Raw genomic sequence first — 15,679 nt, forward strand, 5'->3', positions numbered from 1 at the left:
ACTAACACTATGCTCACCACACAATCGTTCATCATAGACTGGTGTAACCAAATACGCTTTAATTTATATAACTATAAGCCCCTCATACTGGCTTATTTTATTCAGCTAAGAATTCCATTCCACCATCAGACACTTGATTGAGTTTTTTTTTGAAGAGGTGACAAAGAAGATTGATTTAGGAAGAACTTTAGATGTTGCCTATATGGACTTCAAAGTGTTCAACAAGGTTCCACATGGTAGACTGCTGAGTAAGGTTAAATCACTTGGGATCCAGGGGAGCTAACCAATTGGAAACAAAATTAGCTTGAAAGTAGGAGGTGGAGGGTGCTGAAGAAGGATTGTTTATTGGACTGAGGCCTGTGATGACTAAGGATTGGTGCTGGGTCCACTGCTTTTCCTGATGAAGAGCTTATGCCCGAAATGTCAATTTTCCTGCTCCTTGGATGCTATCTGACCTGCTGTGCTTTTCCAGCATCACACTCTTGACTCTGACGTCCAGCATCTGCAGTGCTCACTTTCCACTGCTTTTTATCATTTGTATAAATTATCTGGATGTGAACTTTAAATAATGTTGATCTTGTTAATGTCGATCTTGCTTTGCACACCTCCTGCGTAGTGTAAGCTGTACACCTCTTTTTGTCCAAGTACGTTATGATCTGTGAGTCCTTGCTTATAATGATCTACCTGCACTGCTTGCAAACAAAGCTTAACAGTGTTTTTAGGTATACGTGGCTACAATATATCAAGTCAAGATGACACCGAAACAGGTGACGTAGTAGACATTGAAGAAAATTAGCTCAGAGTACAACAGGACCTTGATCATATAGGTGATTGGACCAAAGAGTGGCAATTGGAGTTTGATTTATATAAATGAGAGTTGTTGCATTTTGATAAGGCAAACCAGGACAGGACTTACACTGATAATGGTAGGAACCTAGGGAGTGTTATTGAACAGAGAGACCCAGGGGTGCACAGTTCCTTGAAAGTGGAGTCACAGGGAGACAGATTGGTGAAGGCAGCATTTGGTATGCTTGGTTTCAGTGGTCATAACATTGAGTATAGGAGTTGGGAGGTCACATTGTGGCTCTACAGGACATTGATGAGGCCACTTTTGGATTACTGCATTCAATTCTGGTTGTCCGTCAATAGGAAAGATGTAGTTAAATTTGAGAGGGTGCAGAAATGATTGACAAGGATGTTGCTAGGACTGGACGGTTTAAGCTTAGGGAGAGGCTAAATAGGCTGGGCTGTTTTCCCTGGAGCGTCGGAGGCTGAGAGTTTTATAAAGAGGTTTATAAAATCACGAGACATGGGTAGGTTAATAGTCAAGGCCTTGTTCCTAGGCTGGGGGAGTCCAAAACTAGAAGATATAGGTTTAAGGGGAGAGGGGAAAGATTTGGAAAAGGACCTGAGGGATAACCTTTTCACAGAGGGTGGTGTGAGTATGGAATGAGCTGCCAGAGGTGGAGGCAGCGGCTTGTACTGTCACAACATTTAAAAAACGTCTATGGGTACATGAATAGGAACGGTTTGGAGGGATATGGGCCAAGTGCTGAGAAATGGGAGTAGGCCAGATTGGGATGCCTGGTTGGCAGAGATGACTAACTTAAAACAGAGGGTTGTGGCAATAACCACAAGTGTCCATTGGTGCGCTCGAGAGTAGGAAATAAAATAATAGGATACTGCTGTATTTAGCTGTGGTGGGTTAAAGTGCACCAGTTACTACTAGTTTCATTTCAATTTTAATTTTATTTAATATAGTTTCTTTAAAAGACATTTGTGATTTTATTGAGGATCACAGCTGCTAGTCAAAACAACTTTATTATGTGTAAATTTCACTTGAAGTCAGAGTCAGAGATGTACAGCATGGAAACAGACCCTTCGGTCCAGCTTGTCCATGCCGACCAGATATCCCAACGCAATCTAGTCCCACCTGCCAACACCCGGCCCATATCCCTCCAAACCCTTCCTATTCATATACCCATCCAAATGCCTTTTAAATATTGCAATTGTACTAGCCTAAATTATTCCTGAATTTTCTTAAATAGTCAATTCTCTTTATATTTATAAATGATATTCTCATTGACTCTGATTTTATTCAACATTATCACTTTCAATTATAATGCCCTAGGATCATTAAAGTTAAGATATTACGTGTAAAGTTGTTCTTCATACACTCTGCTCACATTATCACACAAGGCCAGCTGAGAATGCTGGCACGGAGTAATGCCATTGGTCATTTTTGATCACTGACACACACTTACCTTTTGACAGATGTGATGTATCCCAAGAATAGAAATGAGTAAGCAAGACTCAAAATATTTGACTTAACCCCATCTGAAGGAGGTAATCAAACTGGGAAGAAACAGAAAACTGCTAGCCAGAAGTACAACAAGGAGGAAACAAAGAATCTTCAACTGGAAGTAGATCTGAGAGTCACTATGTCAAGGAATGAACATGCCTGTCAATGAAATGCAACCAGAGGCTTTTCACTAATATTCCCCATTCACCAGAACGGGTGCAGCTTCAACACCCCTCAGGAAGTTCAACACCACTCAGGAAGTTCAACACCACTCAGGAAGTTCAACACCCCTCAGCATATTCAAACTTCACTAACACCCAGGCTGAGTCAGTGGTGCAGCAGTACGCACCATCTACAAGATGCACTCTGGCAACTCACCAAGACTCCTTTGAAATACAAGTGTATTACAGTCTAGAAGGACAAGTGTAGCCAACATATAGGAACACCCCCAACTAGACGTTCTCCTGCAGCCACTCACCACCCTGACTGGGAAATATATCACCATTCCTTCACTGTTGCTGGGTCAAATTCCTAGAATTCCTTCCTTAACAGTACAATGGACATATCTACACCCCAAGAAATGCAATAATTCATAAACGCAGCTCATGACCACCCTTGCCAGGGCTATCAAGGTGGGCAGTGATGCCCATATTTCACAGATCAAGAGACTCTGTGAGGGGGGAATAGGCACTTATTAGGGCAAAGGTGCAGTTAGTGTGGTGGGTTGAAGTGTGTCTATTTTAGTGCTAGTATCAGGAATAAGGGTGTTGAGCTTAGAGCATGGATCAGTACTTGGAACAATGAAATTGTGGCCATTATAGAGATTTGGATATCGCAATGGCAGGTACGGTTGTTAGATGTTCCAGGGTTTTGATGTTTAAAAAAGGAACAGGGACGCAGGGCAGGTAAAAGAGGTGGGGAAGTGGCATTGTTAATCAGGTATAGGATCACAGCTGCAGAAAGAGAGATAATTGAGGAGAGTTTGTCTATAATACACAGGAGTGGAAACAAGGCCATTCGGCCCTTAGAGTTCAAGAATTTATCAATCTCTGCCTTGAAGACACCCAACGTCTCAGCCTCCACTGCGCTCCATGGCAATGAATTCCAAAGGTCCACCATTCTCTAGCTGAAGAAATGTCTCATTTCCCTTCTAAATTGACCGCCTCTAATTTTAAGGCCATGCCCATGGGTCCTAGTATCCCTGCCTAAGGGGAGCAACTTCCCAGCATCCACCCTTTCTAAGCCATGCATTACCTTGTAAGTTTCTACTAGATCTCCCCTCAACCTTCTAAACTCAAATGAATACAATCCCAGGATCCTCAGCCGTATTTTGTATATTAGGCCCATCATTCCAGGGATATTCTGAATCTCCGCTGGACACACTCCAGTGCCAGTATGTCCTTCCAGAGGTGTGGGGCCCAAAATTGGACACAGTATTCTAAATGGGGCCTAACTAGAGCTTTGTAGAGTCTCAAGCACATCGCTGCTTTTATATCCCAACCCTCGAGATAAATGACAAAGTTACATTCGCTTTCTTAATCTCAGGCTCAACCTGCAAATCAATCTTTAGAGAATCCTGGACTAGTACTCCGAGATTTGGCTTTGTACTTTGGCTTCATGAATTTTCTCACCGTTTAGAAAATAGTCCAAGCCTGTATTCATTTTTCCAAAGTGCAAGACCTTGCATTTGCTGACGTTGAATTCCATCAGCCATTTCCTGGACCACTCTCCTAAACTCTCCAAATCTTTCTGAAGCCTCCCCACTTCCTCAGTACTACCTGCCTGTCCACCTAACTTTGTATCATCGGCGAACTTTGCCAGATTGCCCCCAGTCCCTTCATCCAGATCATTAGTATATAACGTGAACAACTGCGGCCTCAACACTGAACCCTGTGGGACACCGCTTGTCACCAGCTGTCATTCTGAAAAAGAACCTTTTATCCTAACTCTCTGCCTTCTGTCAGACAGCCAATCCTCAATCCATGCAAGTAGCTCACCTCAAACACCATGGGCCCTGCCCTTACTCAGCAGCCTCCTGTGAGTCACCTTATCAAAGGCCTTTTGGAAGTCTAGATAGATGACATCCACTGGATTTCCCTGGTCTAACCTACTTGTCACCTCTTCAAAGAATTCCAACAGGTTTGTCAGGCACGACCTCCCCTTACTAAATCCATGCTGACTTGTTCTAATCCAACCCTGCACTTCCAAGAATTTAGAAACCTCATCCTTAACGATGGATTCTAGAATTTTACCTACAACCGAGGTTAGGCTAATCGGCATATAATTTTGTCTTGATCCTTTCTTGAAGGGGGTTACAACAGCGGTTTCCCAATCATCTAGGACTTTCCCTGGCTCCAGTGACTTTTGAAAGATCACAACCTACATCTCAGTTATTTCCTCAGCCACCTCCCTCAGAACTCTAGGATGTAGCTCATCGGGGCCAGGAGATTTATCGATTTTTAAACCTTTCAGCTTTACTAGCACTTTCTCCTTTGTAATAGCTACCACACTAAACTCTGCCTGCTAAGCCTCCTTAATTGTCACTATAGGGTGGAAGTCTGAAACAGGACAGAAGCAGTCACTTTATTGGCAGTTTCGTACAGATCCCACCTTTTGCGTAGGTGCATCTCCACCACCTACAAACGGACCCTACCACCAGAGATATATTTCCCTTCCCTCCCCTATCCACTTCCAGTAAAGATCATTCCCTCCGCGATTTCCTCATCACCTGTCCATCTTCCTTCCCACCTATCCATTCCACATTCCTCTCTGACCTATCACCATTACCCCCACTTCCATCCACCTTCGCCCCAGCCCCACCTCTCCCAATTATATTCCTGATGAACGGCTTTTGCCCAAAAGTTGATTCTCCTGCTCCTTGGATGCTGCCTGATCTGCTGTGTTTTTCCAGCTCTGATCTCCAGCATCTGCAGTGCTCACTTTCGCCTATGATTTATAATTAGCTTCAGTGAGCCAACGCTAAGGAAGGTAGTCGACCGGTGGTAGAAAAGCTGCTTTATATCATTGCCTTGACATTCCTGATGGACCTGTTGTTGAATAGCCGATATATACTGTCTCAGTCAATGCATAAAATATAAGTACCAGAACCCATGAAAACATAACTCAGCAAGAAACTGACTCTTAATAATGTGGTCAGTGAAACTCTGGGTGACAGACACTCAAGTAAGAATCAAAGAGATCTCATTGCAAAAGGTGCAAACCAAACATTATCAATTGTCTGATATTTCACTGTCTGCCTCATTCTCCTGCAATGACAGTCCCTCACTCCTCTCATGTTATTAGATATGAGTTAGCTCTTGAGGCTGCAATACCAGGTTGCATTACATGTGGCCAGAAACAATCTCAGCTAAGCAGGTCCCAATATTAAAGCACTTTCATTTTGATTCAATTTCTTTCCTTCCAATCCCAAGCTCTATCGAAAGCTTGAAATATCCCAGAATCAATGCAGCCAAGATGAAATTTCATATCCAAGGTGCACCGAAATTAGATTCTGTTTGATGAGAGTAAAGTGATGCCAGAATAAAGATAAGAGAGCTAAAAAGAACATAGTTGGAAATCTAAAACAAACCAAATATTGGAAAGAGAGAGCAGGTCATTGATTTAAAATTCTCCCTGAAAGCAAGAAACGTGTTTTTGAGAAATTAGTCTACACAGCTGTTATAGCATGGAACATTTTGCCTCTGGAAATGGTTCAGACAGGGAGCATCGTATCTTTTAAGAAAAGAATAGATAAAAAATTTGCAGCATAGCAATGTACAGTGGTACAGGTAGAGCCAGGGCAGCACTAGATGGAATTTGAATCAAGAATTTGCTACTACTAAAAGGATATGCCAAATGGTCTCTATTTGCTGTGTCAATTTTGGGTATAGACTCCTAATATAATCCAGACATGTCCTAAAGACGGGCCAAAACATTTTTTTAAATTTATTCATTCTGTGGGATGTGGGCATTGCTGGCTGGCCAGCCAGCCAGTATTTATTGCCCATGAGAAGCTGGTGGTGAGAGGCATATATTTAAGGAGAGGGGGGAAAAACGATTTAAAAAGGGACCTAAGGGGCAATCTTTTCACACAGAGGGTGGTTCATATGTGAATGACCTGCCAGAGGAAGTGGTAGATGTAGGTACAGTTACAACATTGAAAAGACATTTGAATAAGTACACAGTAGGAAAGGTTTAGAGGAATATGGACCAAACACAGGTATGTGGGACTAGTTAGTTTGGGAAGCCTGGCTGGCATAGACGAGTTGGACCAAAGGGTCTGTTTCTGAGCTGTATGCCTTTAGGTTTTCCCTTTCAGAGTCTAACAAATGCCACAATGCAGTTTGGGGGCGTGGCGATAGGAGATTCTCAGCTCAGCTTGAATAGCTGGTGGTGTTACCAGGTAACTCAGTTCTGTATTCTGTGTTTGTTCACCAGTCCATTGAAAATCACTGAAATATTCTTGGTCACCAGTCCCAGGTTTCACAAAACAATATTTTAGTGCCAGTTTCCAAACAATTAATTCTCCAATCTGCAGCCTCAAACCGATCCAGCAACTCAATACTGGACATCCATGAGGCGCTGTGGGCCATCTACAGCAGCAGAATTGTACTCCAGCACAATCTGTAACATCATGGCTTGGCATATCCCCCACTCAACCATTACCATCAAGCCAGGGGGTCAACCCTGTTTCATTGCAGAGTGCAGGAGAGCATGTCAGGAGCAGCACCAGGCATACCTGAAGGTGAAGCTACCAAATAGGACTACTTGCCAAACAGCATAAGCAGCAAGTGACAGACAGAGCTAAGCGATCCCAAACCAACTTATCAGATCTAAGCTCTTCAGTCCTGCCACATCCAGTCATGAATGGTGGTGGATAATTAAACAACTCAGTGGAGGAGAAGGCTTCACAAATAACCCCATCCTCGATGAGGGTAGAGCCCAGCACATCAGCACAAAAGATAAGATTGAAGCTTTTGCATGATCCCTCTCAGCCTCTTCTGGTAGCTCCCCAGCATCATGGGAGCAAAAGTGAGGACAGCAGATGCTGCAGATCAGAGTCTAGATTAGAGTGGTGCTGGAAAAGCACAGCAGGTCAGGCAGCATTCGAGGAGCAGGAAAATCGATGTTTCGGGCAAAAGTCCTTCATCAGGAATGCTGATACCTGATGAAGGGCTTTTGCCTGCAACGTCAATTTTCCTGCTCCTCGGATGCTGCCTGACCTGCTGTGCTTTTCCAGCACAACTCTAAACTAGCCCCAGCATCATGGATTCCAGTCTACAGTAAACAGCATTGACAAGACAAGCAAAGAGGAGATTGGAATGAGATGAGGTTGGTGAATAAAATTACTGGGAATGGCCAGGTCAGTGCAATAAGAACGGAGGGCAAGATCAGATCGCAGGACTATTTTACTCATGATTTCAAACGTGCTGTGCAAGTCAATGAGATCAGGTGAACAATGGTAGACTACCTGCACTCCACATTCCAGTTCTAACCTCATACACATCAATTCCTTTAAGTGCATGAAAATCTATCGATCACAGCCTTGAACCTATTCAGTGACTGAGCAAGCACTGGGTGTGCAATGGGAACTGTTCACAACCCTTTGTGATTGTGCCCAAACAATCTGTAAGTGCAGTGTATGTCAAAGCGCACAAAAGAGAAATTCTCTGAAAAGTGGCAAACCGTTATTGTTTAACAGATTCCAGCGCCTCTAAATTGAGCATTTCTGCCATCTCCATGCAGTTCAAATGAACAAAATCCATCCTGTCAGATTAATTCAATTAATGACGTCAAAGAGCCAATGTGAGTCAGCACTGGGCATTACACCAGACACACTCACTTTTCAATTGCTATCTATTGTATTTTCACAGCACTTAGCACCATACCTCACTATGATAAATCTCCTCTCTGACTATATTGTGGCAGCTCCTCATGAAATATGTATGAATGTTTCATAGTAAATACAGTTTAAACTTTTCCCCCAATTGAAATCATTTTTCAACTTGCAAGCTGCACAGATGTTATTAACTCATCCAGGCCCAGAATCAGCACTAGACTGAAACTATCAGATAAAACTGACAAACCCACTTGCACTCTGACAGATATATCCTTTAGGCGAAAGTGAGAACTGCAGATGTTGGAGATTAGAGTCAAGATTAGAGTGTTGCTAGACATGCACAGCAGGTCAGACAGCATCCCAGGAGCAGGGAAAAAAAAAAATCAACATTTCAGGTAGGAACCCTTCCTGATGAAGGGCTCCTGCCTGAAACGTCAATTTTCCTGTTCCTCGGATGTTGCCTGACCTGCTGTGCTTTTCCAGCAACACTTTAATCCAGACAGATCAGTTGTTAAGTGGTGCAGAATCTTTGCTCTTTCAATCCTCAAAGCTCACTTTTTTTGTAACACATTAGAGCATGGGAGGCAGAGTGTCATGGCTGCAGAAGGGGTAGTGCCGAAATCATTGAAGGCAAATAGGCAGCAGGGAGTGCCACTGTGAATCATTTGGTGGAGGAGCTGTGTGCTGAGAGAGAAGTCAAGCTGGCTTTCCAAGACTCCCATAGCAGTGGGAAGTGACCACCCCAACAAAAACCTTGCTGTTCAGAAGCAACATCAGCAAATGTCCATAAGCAAGGAGCCTACAAGTGACAAATGGGAGAGGGTGGGGAACAGAACAGAGCACACTTATTTTTACTCAGTCATGGGCTATGGGCATCATTGGCTGGGCAATGATTTATTGCTCACCCCTAGTTGCCTCTTGAGAAGGTGGAGGTGAGCTGCCTTCAATGTGCTCTGGGTAGAGCCACAATGCCCTCAGGGAGGGAATTTTAACCCTGCAACAGTGAAGGAACAGTGATCAACTTCCAAGTCCGGATGGTGAGTAGCTTGGAGGGTGAAATTGCAGAGGGAAGTGTTCCCATGTATCTGCAGCCCTTGTCCTTCTAGATGGAAGTGGTCATGGGTTTGGAAGATGCTGTCTGAGGATGTCTGGTGAATTTCTGCAGTGCATTTTGTAGATAGTACACACTGCTGCTACTGAGCTTCAGTGGTGGAGGGAGGGGATGCTTGTGGATGGGGTGCCAATCAAGTAGCTGTTCTGTCCTGGATATCATCAAGCTTTTGGTGTGTTGTTGGCAAGTGGGGAGCATTCTATCACATTCCTGCCTTGTAGATGGTGGGCTGTTTCTGGGGAAAGTGAGGACTTTCTGTGGAGTCAGGAGGCGAGGTGCTTGCTGCAGTACTCCCAGCCTATCACCTGCTCTTATATGTTGAATTTCTAGTCAATGGTAACCCAGGATATTGTTTCAGTGCTGGTAATGACACTAAATGTCAAGGGGCAAAGGTTAGATTATCCATTATTGGTGATGGTCATTGCCTGTCATTTGTATGGCATGAATACTCCTTGCCACTTGTAAGACCAACCTAGATATTGCTCAGGTCCTACTGCATTTCAACATGAACTGCTTCAGTATCTGAGGAGTCAGAAATGGTGCTAAACATTGTGCAATCATCAGCAAACATCCCCACTTCTGACTTTATGATGGAGAGAGGGTCATTGATGAAGCAGCTGAAGATGTGTGTGTGTGTGTGTTGGATCCTACCCAATGATGTCCTGGAGGTGAGATGGCTGACTTGGGGAACCAAAACCATCTTTCTTATGATTCCAACCAGCAGAGAGATTCTTCCCTCCTGCCCCACCCAGTTTTGCTCGGGCTCCTTGATGCCACACAGTTGAATGCAGCCTTGACGTCAAGGGCTGTCCCTCTCCTCTCCCCTCCCCTTCTCTCTGGAATTCAGCTCTTTTGTCCATGTTTGACCCAAGGCTGGAATGAGGTCAGGAGCTGAGTGGCCCTGGGGGAACCCAAACTGGGCATCACTGAGCAGGTGCTGCTTGATAGCACTGCTGATGACACCTTCCATCACTGTACCCATGATCGAGAGCAGACTGATGGGGCAGTAACTGACTGGGTTGGATCTGTCCTGCTTTTTATATACAGGACATACCTGGACAATTTTCCACATTGCCAAATAGACTCCAGTGTTCTGTTTTATTTATTCATGGGAAGAGGGCATTGCTAGCTAGATCAACATTTATTGCCCAACCCAGAGGGTAGTTATGAGTCAACCACATTTCTGTGGGTCTGGAGTCACATGTAGGCCAAACTAAGTAAGGATGACAGTTTCCTTCCCCTTTTTCCATCAGCCGAATAGAAATTCATGGTAATCTTTCAACTCAATTCCAGATATTTGTTGAATTCAAATTGGACCATCTGCCATGGCAGGATTTGAACCACAGTCCCTGGAATATTACCTGGGTCTCTGCATTATCAGGCCAGCAATAACACCATTAGGCCATCGCTATCCCTAGTCACAGCTGTTCTGTTGGGTAGGGGAGCACAAATCTTCAGTGCTATTTCCAAATGTTATCAAGGCCCATAGCCTTTCCAGTATCCAGTGCTTTCTAGCTGTCACATGGTGTAAATCAAATTGACTACTGACTGGTATCCATAATGCTGTGGACCACTGAGAAGGCAGAGATGGATCATCCACTCAGCACTTCTGTTGAAGATTGATGGTAATATTTCAGCCTTATCTTTTGCACTGCTGTGCTGGGCTCTTCCACCATTAAGGATGGGGGTACTTGTGGAACCTTCTCCTCCACCATTCACAACTGGATGTGGGGCAGGACCGCACAGCTTAGATCTGATGCACTGGTTGTGGAATCATTTAGCTCTATCACTTGCTGCTTATGCCATGTGGCACATAAGTATTCGTGTTTGGAAGTTTTACCAGGGTGACAACTCGAGTTTAGGTATGTCTGGTGCTACTCCTGGCATGCTGTCTCCATCTTGATCTTGTGGTTTGATGGTCATGGTAGAGTGGGGGCTATGTCAGGCTGTGGAAGTGGTATTAAATATAGAGGAGAGATGCACATTGGAGGGGAGGTGATGACCAGGCGTGTACTGGCTGCTTGAATAAACAATCCATTTATTTCCACGCTCTGTTTAACCCCTGTAATTGTTTTCCTATTCCAAGTATCAGTTCAATTTTATGAAGCTATTGAATCTACCCTTTCAATTAGCAACAAGTCACTGCAAAAATTTCTCATCACTCTCTGGTTTGTTTTGGTTGCACCAGAGCCATGGAAAAATATTAAACAAAATGACACCGAGTTCAATGGCGTGTTCGTGGCAAAATTAGAATGACAAATTTCAGGAAAATTATAGTTGTAGCAAAATTGAAGATTGGGAACACAGAATCTGAAAAATAAAAACCATTTGTGGGTTTGATGAATAGTAAAATCCCACATCCAAAAATCCACCAAACAAAGGACCTTTTTTGCACTTTTAATGACGTGGCCTATTTATTTTTATTTTCAAATTGTCAAACTGCAGCATTAGTATTTCAGCTCCTGTTTTCTGGAGTTCAGGTGCAGACCAGTCATACAACCAGTACAAGGTAAAGGTCAACTCGACATAGTCCCACTAGACCAGAGGGCTGCTCTCCTGGGAGAGAGCATGAGGGAGCACGAGATAAGTGCTGGTGGTCTAACCCGAGGGTCTCCAAGCCTCAGGCGAGGGGAAGAGGTAGAGGAGAGAAGTACTTCATGGGAATCTCAGCCAGTGTGGGAACTCAACTCAGTGTTGACATCACTCTGAACCAGAAACTGGCTGTCCAGCCAACTGAGCTAACCGACCCATAATAATCAGTACAGCACAGTAATCAAAAGATAGACTCAATAAAAACAGGAGCATCATCCAATCCTGGTCTTTTGATCACCTCCATTTGAGTGTGACGTGGAACAGAGTGCTAGCAGTTTGGTGAGGAATGCAGTTCTCAATCTCTTTCTAATTTTATTTATATTCCACATTTAAGAGTATCCGACCATTAGCCCAGTACCCCATCTTTTTGTTTTTCTTCCCAAAGTGAATCACCTCACACTTAGCTACATTGAATTCCATACATTGAGTTCTCAATCTCTTTCTAATTTTATTTATATTCCACATTTAAGATTCAACTGCAAATTACTATTTAATAGAGGTAAAGCTGTAAGTAAAGATAAAGGTGGATAGAGGATTGGTTAGCTTAGTTGGCTGGACGGCTGGTTTGTGATGCAAGGTGATGCCAACAGTACGGGTTCGATTCCTGCTCTGGCTGAGGTTATCATGACAGACTCTCCTCCTCAACCTCTCCCCTCACCTGAGGCGAGATGAACCTTGGGTTAAACCACCACCAGTCATCTCTCTCTAATGAGAAAGCAGCCCTGGTAAATCTCACCTGGATTTAAGCCAATATATAAAAGATCACGACTTAAGAGCGGTTATTGGGGCAGGTGAGAATGTGGGATTCAAAGTCAAAGTCAATCAGATTATTGGTGATCACATTGTTGGTCAGAGCGGACCCAAGGGGCAGAATGGGCTGCTGCTGCCCCTAAAGATACATTATGCCATTTCTATCATTCAACCAATGGCAGCTCTGGCTTCAGTTGCCTAGAAACTCCTCCTAAGTTTCTTTACTGATCTCTCTTCCTTTGAGATGATGCTTAAAAGTAATTTATTTGATCAGACCTGACCTAATCAAGTTACACAGATTTTATTTGACAATGCTCCAGTGACATTCCTTGAAATGTTTAATCTTGAAGATACTATGTAAATACAGATTGTTGCAACTTGAAACAAAGGGGATTGATACAGCTGAAGAAATTGAATAAGAGTTGTGCAGTTTCAACTAGTTATGGATTTAATAGGGATAAGCCATTTCAGTTCGTGTGTCAGTAAAATATCAGAACTGAAAGATCACAGGTGTGCAGAAATAAGATAGGGAGTTGAGGACAGCTAGGGGACACAATAAGATAATGTAGACATTGGGTAAATACAGACAATGTCGATTGTATGTATTGTGGGAACTGAGCAAACTAACACCAGGGCATCTAGCCAACATAGTGCCAACTGATCAGATTAAGATTTTTATAAGTGACCCATTGTGTATAAAAACTGCAAACACTTTGGATTTGGAGTTTAGTCTTAGATTAATAAGGCAGACTCTCCTTGCATTCACTCAAAATTATCAGAACCTGTTCCAGGGTCTCCTGCTAGTTTATCAAGTTGAACAAAAAAAAGCACAAAATGATTCATGGCATTTGTTTGACCTGCACAGTTTGCACAGGTCATAGGGTTTTACATATGATTTTGATCAAGTACTCACCATTCCATGATCACAGGGTGAAGTAAAGCATTGTTCACATTAAACCTGCAAACAAGAGAGTTTATTTTAGTCAGGTTTCCTCTGAAATCTGCAATACATTGTCTCCTGGCTCCTTCAACTCTCTCATCTGCCATTTATTCTCATTGTTTAATGTAGAGCAAAGTAAGCACAATGAACTTGGTCAATACCTGTAGACCGGTTACCACATCGCATCTGCATAAGCGATAGTGAGCTAATTCATTGAATACTGACCAGTTAAACAGAGTATGACCAAGTTAATAAAGAGGACCAGCCAAATGCACATACCGCTCCATGACAAGCAATTACCTTTCCAAACCCTCTGCACCCACCGCCCACCCCCTGTCCCATCTGAGCAATCCCCCTCATCACCTCCATAAATCTTGCAAACCATGACAGCTGCCCCTTCTCACCCCACTGGCCCTTTGTTAGAGACAGGGTTTCCTTCAAATTAACAACCACATTTGGTACAAATAAAACTCAAAGCAGGATTACACATGCCTGATTGGTCGAGGAGTGGAGACACTATGGAACCTGGGACTATTCATCTTTGAGCAGAGAAGGTAAAATAGGGAGGTTTAATAGAGGTGGTTAGAATTATGAAGGATCTTGACAGCATGTTTAAAAAAAAAGGAGAAACTGCTTCCAGTGCCAGAAGGACATCAGGAGTCAGGTTTATGATCTTTGGAAAAAAGCCAAAAGGAGGGAAACTGAATTTATTTCTTTATTCTGTGAGAAACTGCTGCCTGAAAGGGCAGTGGAAGCAGATTTATTTTTGATGCTCAAAAGGGGAAAGCTTGGGGAGTGGGAGTAATCACAATTCATTCAAAGAGTTGGCAGAGACACAATTAGCCAAACAGAATCAAATAGTTTCAGCATGGGGATAAGGTCTTTCAATTATGTTATTGTTCACTCAATGAGTTACGGAATTTGTCCAGCATGCCTGCACTTTCCCAACTGCATTGCAAATGTTTCTTCTGCTGTAAGCAACAACGGACCCTGCCTCCGCCACACTTAGGGAGTACCTTCCAGATTTGGAACCACTCACTGTGTGAAAAACATTGGTCAATTGTTCCGGAGTTTCCTTCTGTACAAGATTCAAAAAGAGTAGTTATGAGGTGGTGCCGGGGACTGGGCGGGTTGGAATGACGCCTATGGGACAGAAGCAGAATAGCCTATCCTTTGAATGTTTCCAAGAAATCAGGAAGCTCAATGCCAGATTTATTGGATTGGACAATGAAGAGCAAGTGACTCTCATGTCTCTCATCCTGGGTCTGGGAGGATTCTGTTCAAAGGGTCAGTGAGGATTTGATAATCTGAATGGCCTCGTCCCGCACTGTAAAGATTTTCTGATGATTTAGTAATTACCATTGGTTGTTGGATAATGAAGGTGATGGCTGGGAAGTATTATCTTACATAGATTAACAGAGGTATCGACATTAGTCTAAAAACCCAAGTAAGGTTCAGAGGATCTGGTTTTTAGTAGCACCAGGGCATGGCAGATGGTAGAATTTGAATTGAGTAAAATCTGGAATTTCATGCTCATGAATCCATTGCTGATTGTTGGAAAAACCCATCCAGTTCACTAATGCCCTTCAGAGAAGGAAATCTGCCTTCCTTGCCCAGTCTGGCCTGCATGTGACTCCAGACCCACAGTAATACGGTTGGGCAGTTTGGGATGGGTGATAAATTGCTGGCCAACCCAGGAATGCCCTTATCCCATGAATTAATTTAAAAAAAAAAATCTCCAACTAGGATCACACAAGTAGTTGAACAACTACCTTACTTTAGGTTAAACATAAACAGAAGAGAAGGTCCAGGACAGAGCAGGGTAGGTAAAAACAATGACTGCAGATGCTGGAAACCAGAGTCTAGATTAGAGTGGTGCTGGAAAAGCACAGCAGCTCAGGCAACATCCAAGGAGCAGGAAAATCGATGTTTCAGGCAAAAGCCCTTCATCAGGAATACAGGCAGAGAGCCTGAAGGGTGGAGAGATAAGTGAGAGGAGGGTGGGGTGGGGAGAAAGCAGCATAGAATACAATAGGTGAGTGGGGGAGGGGATTAAGGTGATAGGTCGGGAGGGTGGGGGAGAGGGTGGAGTGGATAGGTGGAAAGGAAGCTAGGCAGGTAGGACAAGTCATGGGGACAGTGCGG

At 43.5% G+C, this 15,679-nt stretch overlaps 1 protein-coding gene across 1 annotated transcript in view; it reads right to left on the minus strand.

The window, feature by feature from the left end:
* Positions 1 to 15,679, minus strand: part of pepd (peptidase D) — a 158,747-nt gene that overhangs the window by 95,070 nt on the left and 47,998 nt on the right. Inside the window, exon 7 of the mRNA XM_043706503.1 lies at positions 13,508 to 13,552. Coding sequence (XP_043562438.1) covers positions 13,508 to 13,552 — 45 coding nt within the window. The remainder of the gene's footprint in view (positions 1 to 13,507; positions 13,553 to 15,679) is intronic.

The sequence above is a fragment of the Chiloscyllium plagiosum genome, chromosome 17, assembly GCF_004010195.1.
Source record: "Chiloscyllium plagiosum isolate BGI_BamShark_2017 chromosome 17, ASM401019v2, whole genome shotgun sequence".
In the NCBI taxonomy this organism is placed as follows: Eukaryota; Metazoa; Chordata; class Chondrichthyes; order Orectolobiformes; family Hemiscylliidae; genus Chiloscyllium; species Chiloscyllium plagiosum.